The sequence below is a fragment of the Populus alba genome, chromosome 10 (assembly GCF_005239225.2).
Source record: "Populus alba chromosome 10, ASM523922v2, whole genome shotgun sequence".
In the NCBI taxonomy this organism is placed as follows: Eukaryota; Viridiplantae; Streptophyta; class Magnoliopsida; order Malpighiales; family Salicaceae; genus Populus; species Populus alba.
This window is the reverse complement of record NC_133293.1, coordinates 21,496,103-21,515,495: the sequence shown is the minus strand read 5'-3', so window position 1 is coordinate 21,515,495 and position 19,393 is coordinate 21,496,103. Positions and strand designations below refer to the sequence as shown.

The 19,393-nt window shown below is 34.6% G+C and overlaps 2 protein-coding genes across 3 annotated transcripts; both read left to right on the top strand.

Annotated features, from left to right (window-relative positions):
* The first annotated feature begins 1,091 nt into the window (after positions 1-1,091).
* On the top strand, positions 1,092-12,246 carry LOC118060150 (DNA gyrase subunit A, chloroplastic/mitochondrial). Of its 2 annotated transcripts, XM_035073308.2 has the most exons (27): positions 1,096-1,628; positions 1,714-1,783; positions 1,875-1,940; positions 2,053-2,154; positions 2,562-2,606; positions 2,702-2,800; positions 2,941-3,027; positions 4,527-4,597; positions 4,692-4,800; positions 4,890-4,952; positions 5,305-5,370; positions 5,469-5,557; positions 6,748-6,796; positions 6,985-7,071; positions 7,371-7,464; positions 8,135-8,205; positions 8,311-8,400; positions 8,651-8,776; positions 8,900-9,057; positions 9,191-9,272; positions 9,354-9,518; positions 9,610-9,711; positions 10,472-10,608; positions 10,737-10,854; positions 10,962-11,016; positions 11,124-11,223; positions 11,711-12,246. In XM_035073308.2, the coding sequence occupies exons 1-27, from the start codon at positions 1,210-1,212 to the stop codon at positions 11,835-11,837; spliced, it is 2,847 nt and encodes a 948-aa protein (XP_034929199.1). In that variant the 5' UTR covers positions 1,096-1,209; the 3' UTR covers positions 11,838-12,246. The 2 variants fall into 2 exon arrangements, with proteins under 2 accessions (XP_073268085.1, XP_034929199.1); XM_073411984.1 differs by lacking the exons at positions 10,472-10,608; positions 10,737-10,854; positions 10,962-11,016; positions 11,124-11,223; positions 11,711-12,246 and adding an exon at positions 10,222-10,448 and having other exon boundaries at positions 1,092-1,628.
* Positions 12,247-14,858: 2,612 nt separating this feature from the next.
* LOC118060146 (NADH--cytochrome b5 reductase 1-like) lies at positions 14,859-17,249 on the top strand. Its single transcript, XM_035073304.1, has 9 exons — positions 14,859-15,017; positions 15,103-15,244; positions 15,591-15,681; positions 15,804-15,881; positions 15,955-16,044; positions 16,152-16,241; positions 16,583-16,648; positions 16,735-16,821; positions 16,929-17,249. Exons 1-9 carry the CDS (start codon positions 14,903-14,905, stop codon positions 17,019-17,021), a joined length of 852 nt encoding a protein of 283 aa, XP_034929195.1. The 5' UTR covers positions 14,859-14,902; the 3' UTR covers positions 17,022-17,249.
* The last annotated feature ends 2,144 nt before the right edge of the window (positions 17,250-19,393 follow it).

Here is a 19,393-nt window from a genome sequence, read left to right as displayed (position 1 = left end):
AACTATCCCTCTCAGTAAGTGTATTTTTTAGAAATCAAACTTGTATTTTTATTTTTATAGAAATATAACAGTGTCTTAACCGCTAAACCAATACTTTATTAATTGTCCTGTGTCGCTTTGAATCGATGTGTTTGTATAAAAACAATTTTGCCATGGTTTTTTTTTTTTAAATAATCAATCAACAAGGAAAATATACTCTCATCTATCACCAATTAAAAACACGATTGAACTCATATTTTTAAAATCTTTAATTTTATTTTGTAAAAATTATTTTTTATATATTTTTTTAATTATTTTAATGTATTGATTTAAAAAATATATATATTTTAATGTATTTTTTAAATAAAAAGTATTTTGAACTGCAATCACAACTATAATCTCAAACAAACATATTTAAGCTAATGCCTATATCAATTAAAATATTATTTTAATAATTTTTTTTAAAATTAAATTAAGTATCCACTTGATGATCAATTAATTTGCTAAATTGATTAGATCATATCTAGTTAACTTGAATCGGGTTATAGCATGATTATATAACTTGAACTAACCTAGTGAAGCGAGTTAACTTATGAATTGAAAAAAAAATATATAAAAAAAGATTTAATTGGTCAAATTAAAAATTTAGATTAACTTGTTGACAGGTAAAATTCTAATTTTTTATTCATTGATTATTTTTATAAATAATATCATTTTAATCCTTTAAATTTTTTTAGGTCGATCCTCCTAGCATGTTACCCGAGCCCTCCTCTGCATCAACTCCAAATCTGCAATTATAATTATACTTCAAATATAGGTAGACTAGACTTGGTATTTTTTTAAGAGATAAAGTTATGGATAGTAACTTAGCATTTCATATGAAAATATATTAATTGAATATATTTTTATGTGTTTTTTAATTATTTTAATGTGATTGTATAAAATATTTAAAAAATATATTTTAATTTATTTTTAATTAAAAAATATTAAACATATTCTAATTTGTTGTTAAAGCTAAGAAACCAAGCTACAATCACATTACAAAATTAGGGACTAAAAACAATCCAATATCCAAAAACAACTTGGCGCGCAAGAACCCAACAAAAAGACAACTTTGCACAATCCCCAACGCATCCGGAGAGACAAAAAACATCCTTAAACCCTAAAAAAAGCCCCAAAGAAACCCAAACCCTTCATTTCTTTTCCCAATCTTTCCGCTTCTTCCATGGCATGAACCCCTCTTCTCTTACAAGATTAAACCCTAATTCTTGCAACCCCATGTCTCTCCCCTCCACTCTCCGTCTCTCCTCTCTTCTCCACCGTCTCCCTCCTCCTTCCCGCCGTTATTTCTCTTTCCTCCATCACCGCTCCGTCTCCGACCTCCGCTTATTCTCCTCCTCCCCCCGCATCCGTCCCGTTGTTCAATCTCGCCGCCGCGAGGAACTCCCCACTGATGATAGTGAGAATGGGAGCCTGCTAGTGAAGGATCCGAATGGGGGTAGTCCAGGCGGTGGAAATGGGCGGGTTGTTCAAACGGAGCTTCATAAAGAGGCTACCGAGGCCTATATGGCTTATGCTATGTCTGTTTTGCTTGGTAGAGCCTTGCCCGATGTTAGAGATGGGCTAAAACCAGTTCACCGGAGGATTCTGTGAGACCCCCTTTTGTCTTTTCCTTTGTTTTGTTATTTTCGGGTGTTGGTTTTTAATTTTGTGCCTTTTCCTTTGAATTTGTAGATTTGCAATGCATGAATTGGGGCTTTCTTCAAAAAAGCCGTATAAAAAATGTGCGAGAGTTGTTGGTGAGGTTAGTTGCTGAATAAAGCTCTCAATAATTGTTATAACCAATGATAATTATTATCCGATTATTTTGTTTTGGGCTTCATTTTTTTTTCTAGGTTTTGGGCAAGTTTCATCCCCATGGAGATACTGCTGTCTATGATGCACTAGTTCGAATGGCGCAGGTAAAATGGGATTTTTTATTTGCTATTTGCTTTGCGTTTTGATTGCTGAAACTGCCCGTTTATTCTCCCAATCACTTGAAATTATTTAGTTACAATTGGTTTTATTATTCAGGATTTCTCACTGAGATGTCCTCTTATTCAAGGGCATGGGAATTTTGGTTCGGTTGATGCGGATCCTCCTGCTGCCATGCGTTATACAGAGTGCAGGCTGGATGTATGTTTCAAGACTTAATTTTCATTTTAGCAAATGTACCTCAATGTATATTTATCTGTGTTAGGAAGTTTGACATGGTTTGGTTTCATTTGTGTCTGATGTTTAAGTGTATTCATGCACGCAATGTCTTGTATTTCACTCAGTGTCCTCAACACTTTTGTTACATCTGAGCTTTTAATACGCTGCCTCATCTTCTTATTTTATTATGTACTACATCAGTTCAATTGTCTTATCCTGAGGTCAAAACATACATTTTTGGTACATTATTCTCATGTGCTTGTTCTAGTTGCTTGCACTCACTGGTGGTACAATCTTATTGTTCATTATTTCCTGTAGTCTTGTTTATATGCTGAAAGAAACAATGGCCTTGAAGTATAGGCGGTTGATTTTGTGTACAATTATTGCAGGGACTTACAGAGGCAGTTTTTTTGGCTGATCTCGAACAAGATACAGTAAGTGCTATTCTCTATTGTATGTTTTTACATGGTTTCCATGTTTTAATTTGTCCCCAACATCGTGTTGAGTCATTATATTGCATTTCTTGCAGGTTGATTTTGTCCCTAACTTTGATAATTCCCAAAAGGAACCTTCGCTTTTTCCTACCCGGCTTCCAACTTTATTGTTGAATGGTTCTTCTGGGATTGCGGTAATTTTAATGCTATTCTTTTTATTTTCCCTAAAAAGTGATTTCTGTACTTGCTCTTGTTTTCCATCTTCTTTCTCATCCTCTTAGTATATGTTTTTGCAGCTAAGTAACTCAAAGTAACATCCTTTCATACTCTTCAGGTTGGCATGGCAACCAAAATTCCTCCTCATAATCTTGGAGAGCTGGTGGATGTGTTATGTGCCCTAATTCACAACCCAGAAGCTACTGTAAGTGCTCTAAACCTCAGCCCTTTGATTTGCTAGTTGAGACTTCTTAGGAACACTTGGAAATTATTTTCCTGTGAAATCCAATGATATCTTTGTCTTTGTCATTTTTTATGTTGTTTACTGGTTTTTTGTGCAATTCATGTCTAAAATATTTTGGTAGGATTTGATGGACAATGAAGGCAGCCTTCCCTCTTCATACTTGTTAAGGAATAGTCTTTTGCCAAAAAGGATTTTTTAGTGTTTCCTAGTTGTATAATCTTGTGATTTTCAAAATAAAAATGATTCTCATTCATGGTTTTATCATTTCATTCAAGAATTGAGTCAACCCAATTCCCTTAGTTGACCAGCCCTTCAAAAGCGCTTGTTTAGGATGCATTAAAGCTAACTTGCACTAATCAAAGTAACAAGACTTCAGATGGTATGTATCAAAGGTAATGTCAAGGAGTCCCGTTTCTCTATCATCCTGCCCTAAGCATGACATACAAATATCTGTTTGCCATCCAAATTGCACACAAGTTGAGGTTTTTAAGCCCAGATTTTTTTTTTCAAAAAAGCGTCGGGATATTTTGAAGAACTAGCTTTTATGGTATGTGCTTTGCACATAATTCACTTTATTTTCTCAAAATATATTTATTTGCTTATGTGCTAAAGGAAAAAATACCTAAATTTTTACAACATCATAAATTTAATATTTAATTACTAATAATTTTTTTATTAGAAATGTTTTTGAACTTTACAAAATCAGAGAATATTTTGGCTTAAAATGATGATACGCAGCTATATCGTTTTGTTAGCAACATTATTCAATATTTGTAGAAATAATAAACAATCTCAAAGTATACCAAAATTAGTTTCATTGTTCTTTTCATTACTATAGGCTCTACCACACAATTTTGTCAACTTTAAAAAATAAACAATCTTAAAGTATACCAAAATTAATTTCATTGTTCTTTCCATTACTATATGTTTTACCACCCAATTTTTGTAACTTTAAATATTTAACTTTAATGTCAAAATTCATATTATACACTCTTTAATTTCTTTTCCATTTTTTGATAGGATATTAATTACTTTTCCTAATTGGACTTTATTGAATAAGTAAGGATTTTTTTTTTTTTACTTGATTACCTTTCCTAATTGGGCTTTAGTAATGATTTAATTATTTTTACACATGGACCAATTAAAACAATTTGAACATAGGGTATATGGGGAATACAACTGAATACAAGCCCTTTTTTATCCTCATTTTTTTTAAAACTTACTGCACTATTTATAAGTATATATGATATATGACATATGATTAGAGTGCCAAAAGAAATTTATGCCTTGCTGAATTTATTTATTTTTGCTTCTCTTACCTCCTTCGGACACACATGCAATGATGAAGCTTATCATCCTAGAGTTGTATGGTTCCTTTGCATTTGTGTGTGTACATATATATCTTATATCCTCATCAGAGACACAGAAGGTTTTCTTATACGTTGCATTTTTCACCACAGTTGCAAGAGTTGTTAGAATACATGCCTGGACCTGACTTTCCAACTGGAGGAATTATCATGGGCAATCAAGGGTATGTTAAATTTTTACTTCACGTTTACTTCCTCCTATTAAGCAAGGTGATGTATGCTTATTTATGAATTTTGATATCTGTATATTTGATTAAGGATCTTAGACACATATCGATCTGGGCAAGGACGTATCGTAGTCAGAGGAAAAACAGATGTTGAATTGCTTGACTCGAAAACAAAGAGAAATGCTGTTATCATAAAAGAGGTTATATATTTTGGTTTGTTTGTGGTACCGGTTGAACATACTTGTTTTCAAATTTTCAAGACTTGTCTAATTTTTTCCCACTGAAACAGATTCCTTATCAAACCAACAAAGCATCGCTGGTGGAAAAAATTGCTGAACTTGTGGAGGATAAGGTATTGTCGGAGAAGAATGTAATATAAGAGGTTTACCAAGTTGATATCTGTATATAATAATAATTTATGCTTCTCTTTTTAATGCATAACAAGTGTTTGTCCAGCTTGGTTTATAGTGGACATCTTTATTTCCTTGCTTTCTATTCAACAATCAATGATTAACAACTGCAGCTTCAATTATAAGTCTGTATAACTCTTAATGACTTCTAAAAACCAATATGTTCTCATAACATATGATCATGGAGGATGGAAGTTGATTTTCACTGGCCAAAAGTGATCCAATTTATCATTCATATCACAAGTGTAAGTTTTGTTGTTGTAACCAAATTTTTTATTTCCTTTCTTTCTGCAGAATTTGGATGGCATTAGTGATATCCGTGATGAAAGTGATCGTTCTGGCATGCGTATAGTCATTGAGGTATGAGAAACTCAGTTTTTGCAGTAAAGCAGTGAACTCACAGTCCACATTCATCTGTTGCTCATGTTTTGACTGATTTATTTTGTTTCTCTACACAGCTGAAACGGGGGGCAGATCCATCAATTGTGTTAAATAATCTTTATCGTCTTACTCCTCTTCAGTCTAGTTTTTGCTGCAACATGGTTGGGTAAGTAATATATTAGAATCCAGAATCTAAATAGAAAGTCAAGATTCAGTTTTTTTGCTGCAGTTAGCTTTGATTTAGCAGATCTGATATTGCTTTTCACATTGTGGTTTGTGAATTATTTCAGTTTTAAATGTTTAACCTTTATGCACTACATGCTTTCTTTTCCCTCCCTTTCGGAAGTTTTACTCGTGTTAATCTATTTTATTGTTCATTATTCTGTAGTTGATGAAAAAACTTGTCATTTGGATGGTGATGGTATAGTGGCAGACATGATATGAAATGGTGCGAAGCAACTATACTTCAGAAAACTTTCTAATTTAGGGCCCATGGAAGTTCTAAACCAACTGGAGAATAAGGCTATATTGAAAGATCACAAATTAAAAACATAATTAGGCAAAGAAAAACACAAAAATGCCATTAAATAGGACCTTTTAGAGTAACATAATCAACAAACAGGTTGGAATTCTTACACTCTTATGGCTGAAATATTAACATAATTTTTAAAACAGCATGGTAGGCATATGATCTCATGCTGTATTAGAAGGATTCTGAAGATGATGACCTGGCAACTGAATTTGGAGACAAACCAAAAGGAAAGTTGTGAACTCATTTTTTTCTACTGTTACTTCCCCTCTTGTTAGTTGTTGCACGCCAGCCCATTCCTTTTCTCATTTTGCTATATGCATGTACAAGTAAATGATCCATATGACCATTACATGGGTATTAACCTTTATAACCCTTTAGCATGGAGTTGTGGAAGATTCTGCTGGTGATATCTGTGAATATAGCAAACCCATTACTATAATAGCACTCTTGTGTGCAAAACTAACTCCTTATTTTTTCCATGTGAAAAAAATATAAAAGGAGAAAAGAAATTATCCCTGATTCACTGTGGGGACATTATTTTCTGAAATTTAAATGGCATATTGAAACAATTCTGAAATTTATCAAAACACCTGTTGGATTACATTTTCAAGAGATGTCTATATTGTTCGGTGTATTGTGATTCAATTCTTGAATGGTTTTAGCAGTAATATATTCTTACATCATCTCTTGTTGGAGATTTTGTACTTCTGTAATATCACATATATTCTAGCCTAATTTACTATTCTCCTTAAACTTTTTATTTGAAAAACTTTCTTGCCTAATGTCGTGTATCAATGCATTTTGCATCACTTGCTGTGTCACAGTATTCTTGATGGACAACCTAAACAGATGGGTCTGAAAGAGTTGCTTCAGGTGACTACTTAAACATGGTTTCATTCGAAATTCCTTAGCAATTTGTTCTTAAATTAGAACACATTATTTTAATTTTTTCTAAAGCTATCCTTTTGTTTTCTGAAATTTCTTTCTGTAATCTAAAATATTGTTGACATCATAGAATGTCTGGAAATTGAAGAGTTTTCCATCTTTTTTTCATATACCAGGCATTCTTAGACTTCAGATGCTCTGTCGTAGAACGGCGTGCCATGTTCAAGCTTTCTGAAGCACAGAAGAGAAGACATATTGTCGAGGTATGTTAAGGTAATTCTTAGTTTACTGGACAAAATAAAAGGCCTTTCGGCTTTAACATGCTATTCCAACCCTATTCCTCTCTCTGTCCTGATTTGTCCTCCATTTGTGCACACATGTATAACCAGGCATGCATGTGTGCTTGGTCCAAACTTTTCCAATCCTTATAAGTTGAGCTTGGCTCTTTTTTCATATGATAGCAGCATTAAAGAAAGTAGGTTGACCACTTGCATGAGATGCCCGCTCATTTTGTGAAATTTCCTTTTTTTTATTGACTGATGGCTGCTGTCTGGGCTCTAAGGGTGTCATGGTGGGGCTTGATAATTTGGATAGAGTGGTTGATATAATTAGAAAAGCTTCAAGCAATGCAATTGCATCCGCTGATCTAAGGAATGGTAAGTTTACTTTGCTTTTTATATGTATCTTGCTGATGCAATTAATTCTGATTTTTGTGTTGTGGTTTGGTCCTTTGTTCACCCATATACAAACAAGTTCATTATTTCTGGTGCTTGTAAATGCTTGCTACTTTTCTCTGTATCTTGAATTCAATGTGTGATTTAGATCATGCTTGTCATTCCTACTGATCTAAAATTGACCCCTCACAGCACTGGTACATGCTTGCATTTGTGGAGAGTGTTAGTCCGTCTATAATGTGGACTTTTCTTGGGCTTTTTTTGACAATCCAGGAAAAAAAAAAAAGATGAATGGGATAAAGGCTTTTGGAACTATTATTCTGTCAAAAAAAAAACAGAATGAAGATGTTCAGTTACATGGAATTTGCTTATTTTCTAACCATGAAAATAAGCTAAAAGCCTAAAACAAGCAGCAGTTTTGAATAATGAATATATTTAGGGATACACATGACTTCATGCATAATGGTACAAGGAATCTTGGTAGCATAATTAAGTAACTCCAGTTTTTAAATTCTTTGCATATTTTTCTTTTCCAAGTTTCTAACCTGTACTGAGTCTCTATTAACCTCAGGGCACCGGTATCCATGCCTTTTATTGGCTTGAAGAAACTTTAGTCCATTTTGCTTATTGTTTTTTATATTCTGGATTGCAGAATTCAGTCTGTCTGAGAAACAAGCTGAAGCTATTTTGGACATAAGCCTAAGAAGGCTTACCCTTCTTGAGGTGAGTACCGTGCCTTCAGTTATATTCTGTTTATCTATGAGATTCCATACTGGTACAATTCTGCAAACAGTATCATGTGAAGCAGATATAATTCTGATTGTGCAGGGGAAAAAGTTTGTTGAAGAAAGTAAATCATTGATGGAACAAATAACTAAGCTAGAGGAACTACTGTCAAGCAGGGGAAATATATTGCAGGTAACAAAAACTCCAGTAAATGATGTTTGTTTCCTTTTCTTTTAGAGATTCTTGCAAGTGAGCTGAAATGTTTTAGATGCTTTGTTTTTGTTTATACAAGGTTATTTGTTTTTGCTTTCTTGCCAGTTGTAGTTTTTGAGGCATTTTTTATGGGTTAGAACAATGGTGAAAACATTGATTTTGACCCCATTCACTATGTTTGGCTCTGATTCATCCTCTAATTCCCTCATCCTATTTTTTTTTTTCCCAGTTGATTGAACAAGAAGCAGTCGAGCTTAAAAATAAGTTCTCCAATCCAAGGCGTTCAATGTTGGAGGACTCTGATAGTGGTCAGCTTGAAGATATAGATGTTATTCCAAATGAAGAAATGCTCCTGGTAATTGGCTTTGTTAATTTCTGATGTCTTTGTGACTAATATCTGGTTGCTATGCTTATATTCTTCCATCTATGCATTTTTTTTCTTTTGCTGGATTAGAATTTCTTCTCATATAATTTTCAGGCAATTAGTGAAAAGGGCTATGTTAAGCGGATGAAGCCTAACACTTTTAATCTTCAAAATCGTGGAACAATCGGTAAATCTGTTGGGAAGTTGAGAGATAGTGATGCAATGTCTGACTTCATTGTCTGTCATGCACATGACCGTGTGCTATATTTCAGGTACTGCTCTGCTTTGTACTGTTATTATTTATTAGGCTCCAACAATCTATAGATCCGCGTCTTGAATGGATTAGAAAAAAGAAATTCTGTCATAATAATTGGTTGTAGCACACTTGACATGTTGCATCTGCAGTGATCAGGGAATCGTATACTCGGCTCCTGCTTATAAAATCCCTGAATGCACCAGGGCTGCTGCTGGCACACCACTGATCCAGGTAATAACTGTTTTTTCTCCTTTGCTTATTAATGAATTTCTCTAACGTCTGAAATTTGTATCCCTTTCCTGTTGGAGACAGTTCTTATCTTTATCTGATGGTGAAAGAATAACTTCCATTATTCCTGTGAGCGAGTTTGTGGAAGATCAATTTCTACTGATGCTTACTGTCAATGGCTACATCAAGAAAGTATCCTTGAACTCTTTCTCAGCCATACGTTCAACTGGAATCATAGCAATTCAGTTGGTTTGTCCTCTTCTATTCTGCTTTAGCATTCAAGTTTCATCCAATTCCTGATGAAAGTATGCTCTTAAATTTCAAATGTTCAACCTGCCAGGTTCCTGGCGATGAACTAAAATGGGTCCGCTGTTGCACAAATGGTGATCTTGTGGCCATGGCTTCACAAAATGGAATGGTCATCCTCACTTCCTGTGAGAATGTAAGTTATCTTATGCTTTTCTACCTCTTATAATTAATGATGTTCAAACCATTTGAACTAGGCCCTTGTAGCTCTTGATACTGGCAAAGAAAGAACATGTTTCTCCTTCACTATATTTCATCCTCTTTCTCTTTCCTTCCATTTGTTGCCAAAGGCAACTGCAGAAGTATAGTGCACCATTGGAGAAATTAGTTTGAAGAATTACAGAAAGCAGGTGGGAGTAGAAAGGGCTTGAAAATGATTGAGAACCACCAATAGTGTTGTGAAATGATTTATTCTATGCTGACATGACTTTTTTCCTCTGATATTGAGATGAATTGAGACCGGTTTCAGATTCATATTTTTATTATATTATCCAGCATGGTCATTACTGATATTGCTAATCATTGTAGTGACATTTCTATCCACTATGTAGCGTCAAAATAGTGTACATTTGAGCATGCACATGAACAAGTTTCCAGATTAATGTTTCATAAATTTTCTTGTACACGTGGTTTATGTGTGATGAAGCTTTTTATTGCCAAGCAAACCACTAAGCTGTTCTTATCATGGCTTAATTAAGTAAGTTGCTTCCAGCTCATTAAGATGCATTAACGTTCTTTGGAGAACTAGTCTATGGCTTTGCTTGTTTGATCTCTACCAATACGTAGCAATGAACCTCAAGCTATGAGCTGTTGCACGCTCTGTTGCAGTATGAAGTTTTTTCATTTTAACCAAAGTCATATTATTATCCAATTGGACTCCATTTTTCTGAACCCAGATTCGAGCTCTAGGTAGAAATACAAGGGGTGGGGTGGCCATGAGGCTAAGAGAAGGTGACAAGATAGCAAGCATGGACATAATATCAGCTTCCCTGCAGAAAGACTTGGAGGTGGCGTCAAAAGATTCTGAGAATAAGTAATTGCTCTGAGTTTGCTTTGTGTAGCATCTAATAAAACACCATGTTATGTATTTGCAAGAGGTTCACAATGTGGAATGTTTAATTCTTTGCGACTTCAAAGATTCTCATTATTTTTTCACAACAGCAACAAGGGCACTGGTCCGTGGTTGTTGTTTGTGTCTGAGAGTGGTCATGGAAAGCGGGTTCCCCTCAGTAGCTTCAAGCAATCACGTTTGAACAGAGTTGGATTAATTGGTTATAAGGTATCATGACTGTTATACTATTGTTTTAACTTCTATCACGATTTAATGTTGCCTTGTAGAGTTGTTCTACAGCTTGACATTTCCTCTGCTCTGTTTTTTTTTTCAAGTTCTTTGAGGAAGATCGCTTGGCAGCTGTCTTTGCAGTTGGTTTTTCATTGACAGGTATTGTTATATAGTGGTTTGGGGTAGATGCTTTTATAATACTATTGGTTATGCTTGCTCTTTCTTATCTTTGTGCTAATTTTCTCCCCCCTTTTTCTCTGTTACAGAAGATGGTGAAAGTGATGAGCAAGTGGTTCTTGTAAGCCAAAGTGGCACTGTCAATCGAATTAAAGTTAGGGATATTTCAATACAATCCCGCTTTGCAAGGTAGGTATAGTTGTTTATACCGGAGTATTTTCTAAGCTCATTTGTTGACAGCAACAATGTCTGGGTCTATCCATGTGATCTAGTGAAATATATTCTTCCCTGCACCTGTAGACATCAAATTTGCATTGCTTCAGGAATTTCTCTTCCAAAAGAAACCAAAATAAGTTATCTCGTGTCTTACCACCTTTGGTTAGGGAGTTGATTGTTGAGGGTCCAGAATTGATATGCTCTATAGGTTCTTGCTAGGCAGGTTTGCAACAAATTCTGGATGTGAAAACTATCCATTTTGCTTTCAGTTACAATATACCAAAGTGCCTGGTTGAATTTTGAGGGATAATGTTTATGATTTAAAGGTTGAAATATGATAACTGAAAACTGAGCCAAGTTAATCCTATAAATGGTTCTTGGCCACTTGGCTAATCTTGTATGGTAATTTTGTTAATGTTTGCTGTCAAATTCATTCTCTCCCTCTCTCATCTCTCTCCAGGGGAGTTATTTTGATGCGGCTGGAGCATGCTGGCAAGATTCAGTCAGCTTCCTTGATCTCCGCCGCCGATCCTGAATTAGAGGAATTGGCACCCGTGCCTGAACTCCTATCCGAGGCATCATTATAACAAATTCTGGGGATCACTTGTATATGTCATGTGCAATTGGATCTTGGGTTAATCTTCTTCGTGCTACCATGAAAACTTAGTTGGCTTTCTACTGTTAATTATTATTAGAGTACAAAAGGTAATATGGGTTAGACAGTGTTGGTGCTAGCTTGTTAGCTTGATCATTGCTAACTTTTTGGATCACTGATCTAAACCTCTGAAGATCATAGCTGGAGCACACCCTTGATCTGCAGCCTTATGAGACCATTATCATATCAAAAAATTATGTTCATATCATTTATTTGCTCCATGTTGAAAGCAGTGGAAAGTGGAAACTAGCTGTCTGGCTCATGTTGGGCCTTAAGCCCTGTTGAAATTTGACCAAGAATTTCTGTACTTTTTACTTGAAGAATTCATGATATTAATACTACATGACTGCTTGAAACTTCATGGAATAGTTGAGTAGAAATGAAAATAATAAAGAGTCATGAGTGGTTTTTTTGCGATTTCTAGGTAAGTAGGCAAGGAGCTGTTTATGGGAAAAAAAGATAGAAATCCGATGCACAGTCTATTCATGCATGACCTCCCCGTCCGCTATTCGTGCTTGGGCTTGGAAGATTTCGGACACCTATATTTGTCAAATCCGACGAATTTCATCAGAATCAGGGTAAGTTGATGAATTCCTAGATTATCTACAGTAATATTGCTTAAAATGCTAATAAAATTGGAAACCCCAGAATGATGAGATTTCATTTTTCAAGGCCTCAATCACATACCGTATACGTGCTTGCTATATAAAGACAGACACCTCCAGGAGTATCCATCTCATGATCAAGTTTAAGCTCAGTTCTTGCCTGCGTTGTTGTTAGCACATTCAAGATGAGAGGTTCAGTTCTTGTTGTGGTCTCATTCATGACTGCTCTGCTCTTGCTTTCTTCTCATGAAGGTAATGTTACATGAGGGGATCGACGACTTCTTTCGAGGTTTTCTTCTTTCAAAGCGTTACCCTTTCCCTTTACCTAATATAATCTATGGATTAATTGAATTACCATGTTTCCAGGGCATTTTCCTTAACAAAAACTGAATGTTAAAATAATTAAATATGAAACCTTTTTTTTCTCACCTCTGTCAAAGTTTTGCATTTGTTGTCGTGTATTCCGGACATTGCACTAGTTGGCCGGCCGGCCGGCATCACGCTAGAAAAGTTTTTTAATATATAAAAAAAAAAGAATGCGCAAATGTTACCATTAACTTTTTTGAAATAAAAAAAATTATAAATCACAAAGTTAATGCATACATTAAATCTAATAAATCAAGAACACAGACGCTAATAAAATATAAAAAGACTTGTTAATGCCCATTAAAAAATAAATTTTAACGTTTATGCTGTCAAACCTGGATGATAATATAACATGTGGATGCATAATTCGATTGACATAAATAAACTCAACTCAGATTTGATCATGTTAAAACCAAGAAATTTTCTTTTTTAAATAAAAGTTATTGATCATGTTAGCCTGGTGATCCACGTATTAGTCCAATAAGACCTGGTGACCCAAGTACACATTGCTGATATCCATCTCAACTGTAAGTCCTTCAGCTCCGCCATCCTTGTTAGCCCTGAGATATTCAGGCGCATTGCCGTGGACGACTGCCTGGCCAACGACGGAAGAGCACTAGCTCCCGGTGCAGCGCTCTCCGTCAAATACGCCAACACCAAGCAATACCCCCTTCCAGTTGTCTCAGCCACATGTTAAGTCATCCGTAGAATTTTTTTTAGCTTTATGCGTTTTCAGCACTGTTGCTAGTCAAGCCCTCCTCCAGTCGTCATCTCTTCTTTTCAGTCAACTCGATCGATTTAAGCAAAGCACAGATTTCTTATTCAATTCCCTCTCACTTTAATTTCATGATGAGTTCATAACCCTTGAAGAAGACATACATGTTAAAAATACAAGTCTGATTGCCCATTTTTTGTTTCTTGATGCTTAATTTCCATTCAATAATGGCATGTCAAGATACATACACGATAACTCACAAAAATTCCATCGCTTATATAATTTTCTTCGTGTGATGTTGTATGTATATCCTAGTTTATATGCTGCATCGAATTAAAAAAAATTAATATAAAAAATATTTAAGTTATAAAAACTATTTGGTATTATTATTAAACTCGATTTAATAGGTTAATTTTAAAATTTTCTAATCTGATATTTTATTTAACCTAAATTTTAAATTAATTTGTAGAAGAATTGACTGAATATAATCTAATTAACTTAACATATTTTAGAAAAATAAATCAAGCATTATACTATAGAATTTCACCCAAGCATGTGTGTATATATATCGCCTCATTTAAAATCTAAAAATGAATGCAATTTCTATCACTAGCTTTTAATCATGTTACGATATTTTTTAAGTTTTGTAGATGTATACAAGGGAATGGACATCAATCTCCATTAGTTCTCTCTCTCTCTCTCTCTTTTCTTTTTTCTTTTATAGTATTATCTTCAACTTTGTTCATCTAAATTTGCAAGGTAAGAAAAAAAACATTTTCAATAAAAAAAACATCATATATTTTTTAAAAGGTTTTTATCTATAAATGAAGTAATGTTATATTATTGATGCCTTCCTAGACTAGATAAAACATCATAGAATCTAAGATAATTTAATTATTGTCTCGGAAAAAAAAAAATAGCACTGTGACACAGCATAGGAAAGATAGAAATTCATTTTACAATTATTGTAAAATTATATCTATTTTATATTTTTATCTTTGTTTCTCTAATTAAATATATTTATGTCCTTTAATGTAATTCAAGGAAACAATAAATCTTGTCTACCAAATTAAAAAAAAAAAAACACAAACCAAAAGAATCTCTTCTTTTTCTTTTTTCATGGCTTTAATTACTATTTATAATATATTATTTTTTACCCCTCACGCTCTTTCCTTTATTCCTTCTCCTTGGCAATGGTAATTAACAAGTGATTACAGCAAGCAAAGCATAAGGTGGCCCTTGCTTGTGTATATATATATTTGTTCCCAAAACGCTGAATGTGCCATCAAATTAATAGCTTTTATCCAATCAATGGATTTCATGGCAATGCCCAATGCTGATGTTCTTGGTGTTCTCGTTGCTATATTTTCAGTCGCCGCCATCGCTGCAGCTTCTTCTTATTATTTTCTCAGCAGAAAACCCAAAGGTGTGGTCTTGCACCTCTTGGTTCATGTTTAACGCCATGTTTTGTGTTTTTCATGGATGCTAACGTTGTTTTTTCTTGCTTTCAGGCTGCTTAGACCCTCAGAAATTCAAAGAATTCAAGCTAATTAAGAAGACACAAATTAGCCCTGATGTTGCGAGGTTTAGATTTTCTCTTCCTACACCCAAATCACTGTTGGGTCTTCCTCCTGTATCTTACGTTCTTTGCAGGTTCAAAATGTCCCTTAACTCTGTCATTTTCCATATATATTATCAATTTACGGATGGATCATCAATTCGGTGGGAAAACTACGCTGAAAATCCTATAGTTTAGTTGTTTTTATACTCACCCTTCGTGTTTTTAAAATTTACTGTTTATGTACTCGGTAATTGTAAAACAGACTAAGCTATAGGATGATTTAAGATATAAACTATTAAAGGAATAACAAAATTTAGGATGTAAACTATAATTTTAAAAAATACCGATAGTAAATATAAAAATAGCTGAACAATAGGATGATCATATATAGTATTTTTTTTTTCTAATTAATATTACATGTTTATTTTTGCTGAGCAGGGGAAAGGACCTTGAAGGTCAAGAAGTTATAAGATCATATACACCTATCACTTTGGATTCTCAACTTGGTTACTTTGAACTAGTTGTAAAAGTAAATATTCCCTCCATCCAAATCCAAATCTTTTTCGAGCTATATATATATATATATATATATATATATATATAGACACACACACACAAACTAATGCGTGATTTAATGTTTTCTCCAAGTAGATGTATCCAGAAGGAAAGATGTCAAACCATTTTAGGGAGATGCGTGAAGGGGATTATCTAGCAGTAAAGGGACCTCAGGTGCGTACATATATACCCTCATTTGTTTGAACTATTAAACTGATTTTTTTTTTTTTTTGGTTTGTGTTCTTAGGCTTTTAAGGTCCCGTTCAATTACAAACCTGGCCAAGTTCGGGCGTTCGGAATGATCGCCGGAGGCAGTGCAATCACCCCAATGTTCCAGGTCCAGGCGTGATCGATGACCATTGAAAGATCTTCAGTAAATTCCTTGTTCGAGTGAAATTTTAGTTTTATTGATATGAATTAACTCTTGTTGTTTTCTGGATGCAGCTTACTAGAGCCATATTAGAGAACCCAGAAGACAAAACCATTGTGCATCTTATTTATGCCAATTCCACATTTGAAGATATTCTTCTCAAGGTAACCCTTGCATTTCACTTTGCTTCTTGTTATTACATTACATCTATGCAAAGTAATTAAACGGCTCGCGAATTGGGTGACGGGTTAAACAATTCCAATTGAGCTATTTGAACCAATAAAAATTGAGTTATTTAAGTCAATAAAAACAACATCGTTTTCATCTGAATTCATTCACTAAATTTATTAGATCAATTTTAACTTGTCTAATTAGAACAAGTTTAATAACATGTATAAATATATCTATAAATAAATCTAGGTCTCTCTCTCTCTCTCACACACACACACACACACACACATATATATATATAGTTTGAAATGTTGAAATTGTGGATTTTGTGCAGGGAGATCTAGATGAGTTCGCTAGCAAATTCCCCGATCGTTTCAAAATTTATTATGTCCTCAGTCAGGTGAGTGTTCATATAGATTTTCACGTCACAACTATATATTGTTATTAGCATTGATTGTCATTATACTCTTCGAATATTTTTGGCAGCCTCCTGAAGCATGGACCGGTGGTAGTGGTCATGTATCCAAAGAAATGATTCAAAATCACTGCCCACCTCCTGCCCCTGACATCCAGGTCATTTTTTATTTTTTATATATATTTATTTATAGCAAGATGTGGTTTCCTGGATGAAAACAATTTTCTAATTGGGCTACAACTATCAAATATTCTTCAAATTACAGATATTGAGGTGCGGGCCACCAGGCATGAACGAGGCCATGGCAGCTCATCTTAATGCACTTGGATACACATCCTCCATGCAATATGAGTTCTAATTTATCATGATGTATTCCCGAATATGTATTTTATCTAGCTTTCTCGTCTCATCAAGAAGACTTGCAAAGTAAATTGGAACCAACTAGGGTTTGTCACCTGTTAGTTGCCATTTGTCAGCGTAAACCTATCCTCATGCGAGGTTTGTTTGTAAAAAGAAATTTGATTCAAACCCTAGCACGGGTCCATAATCAAATATAAAATATTTTAATAAAGATATTGTTATTTAACTTGGTATAATTTGTTTACTTTATTTTGTAAATTCTCAATACAAGTCAGATCTTAATTTTAAGTGTTTTGGCTTATTGTATCTAGCCAAACTCAATCAAGATATTGAATTAAAAACTATATAATGTTGAATTGATAAAAATAATAATTAAACTAACCCAAATCTCTAATATTTTATCATCGATTTATTAATCCATCAGGCAACCGGTAATATGAAAATGACTAATGTCCAACCAGCAAGTCTGTTTGGAAGTGTGGTTGTGGTTGCGGTTGTTTTTCAAAGTGCTTTTCGTGTCGAAATGCATTAAAATAATATTTTTTTATTTTAAAAAAATAATTTTTGAGGTCAGCACATCAAAACGATTTAAAATATAATTTTTTTTAATTTTTAACAAAAATTAAAAATAATATTTTTTAAAAAATACAAATACAACCATGTTTTCAAATACTTATCTAAATTAATTTTTTTATATTCTTAAATTATTGATATATTGATATAAAAAAAATATATTATTTTAATATATCTTAAAATAAAAAATACTTTTAAAAAGATGAACTAACTACCCACCTCCCAAACACTTAAATATCAACTCTATATGGCAAAAAACATCCGATACGCAGTCTCCATTCACGCATGACCTCCCCCGTCCGCTATTCGTGCTTGGGCTTGGAAGATTTCGGACACCCATATTTGTCATAGCTGACGAATTTCATCAGAATCAGGGTAAGTTGATGATGAATTCCTAGATTTTCTATAGTAATATTGCTTAAAATGCTAATAAAATTGGAAACCCCAAAATGATGAGATTTCTTTTTTCAAGGCCCCAATCACATACCGCATACGTGCTTGCTATCTAAAGACAGAGACATCTCCAGGAGTATTCATCTCATGATCAAGTTTAAGCTCAGTTCTTGCCTGCGTTGTTGTTAGCACATTCAAGATGAGAGGTTCAGTTCTTGTTGTGGTCTCATTCATGACTGCTCTGCTCTTGCTTTCTTCTCATGAAGGTAATGTTACATGAGGGGATCGACGACTTCTTTCAAGGTTTTATTCTTTTTTTAACCGTTACCTTTTCCCTTTACCTAATATAATCTATGGATTAATTGAATTACCATGTTTCCAGGGCATTTTCCTTAACAAAAACTGAATGTTAAGATAATTAAATATGAAACCTTTTTTTTCTCACCTCTGTCAAAGTTTTTTAATCTAAAAAAAAAAATGAATGCACAAATGTTTGCAGTAATTTTTTTGAAATAAAAAAAATTATAGATCAAAAAGTTAATGCATATTGTCGGACGTCAGAAAATCCACGCGGTATCGGCTGACGATTTTTTTCCAGTGTGGTTTGCTTGGACTTGGTTCGTTGGAGTCGTCACCTAGTAATTTATTGAAGGTTACTAGGAAACCGGATACACTGGTCTTGTCAAAGATTCGCGGGTAAGGAACTGGTTGTGGTTAGGAAATGTATTAGTATTCCTAACGCACCCTACCTGGGGTAAGCTATTTCGTGGCTTTGATGCGTTAAAGATGTTTTAATAATTGTCTTTTCATTGGATATTAGAAATACAACTTACATATAAGTTAATAATTCTCGACCGTGATCCAATTAAAATATTAAATTCTTCTTTAAATTCTCCTCCTCCACGCGCCGCCACCACTAACGGTGCGTGGGCTCACTCGCCGCCGCGAGCACAACCTGAGAGATGGGTGGCTCTGAGTCGTTTTCTCCTCCTCTCCCCTTCTGCACCAGCGGTGAGAAGTAACGTCACTTGCAAAGCCAAGAAACGCAACAAGCAGTTGTTTTTATTTTGTTTTCTCCTTCTCCGATCTGCTCTTTATTCTCCTTCTTCAGATCGGCTTCTTTCGGGTCTGTTCTTTTCCTTTTCTTTCACCTTCTCTGTTCAGGTGGCTGACGGTATGTCCAAGGGGCGGCCGGCAGTTGAGCTTCGGTCGTGTCTGTGCAGCTGCCGGTGCTGGTTGAGACGGGAGCAGCTGAAGAAGACAACGAGGGTTGTCGCTGTGTTCGGTCCATAGATGAAAGGAGCGGCGGCCGGTTTTTGTCGGGCGAAGCTGGAAATGGCGGGGACTATGGAGGCAACGGCCGCCCTCTGTTTCTGGAGGAACCGAGAGAGGGAAAGGTTTGTC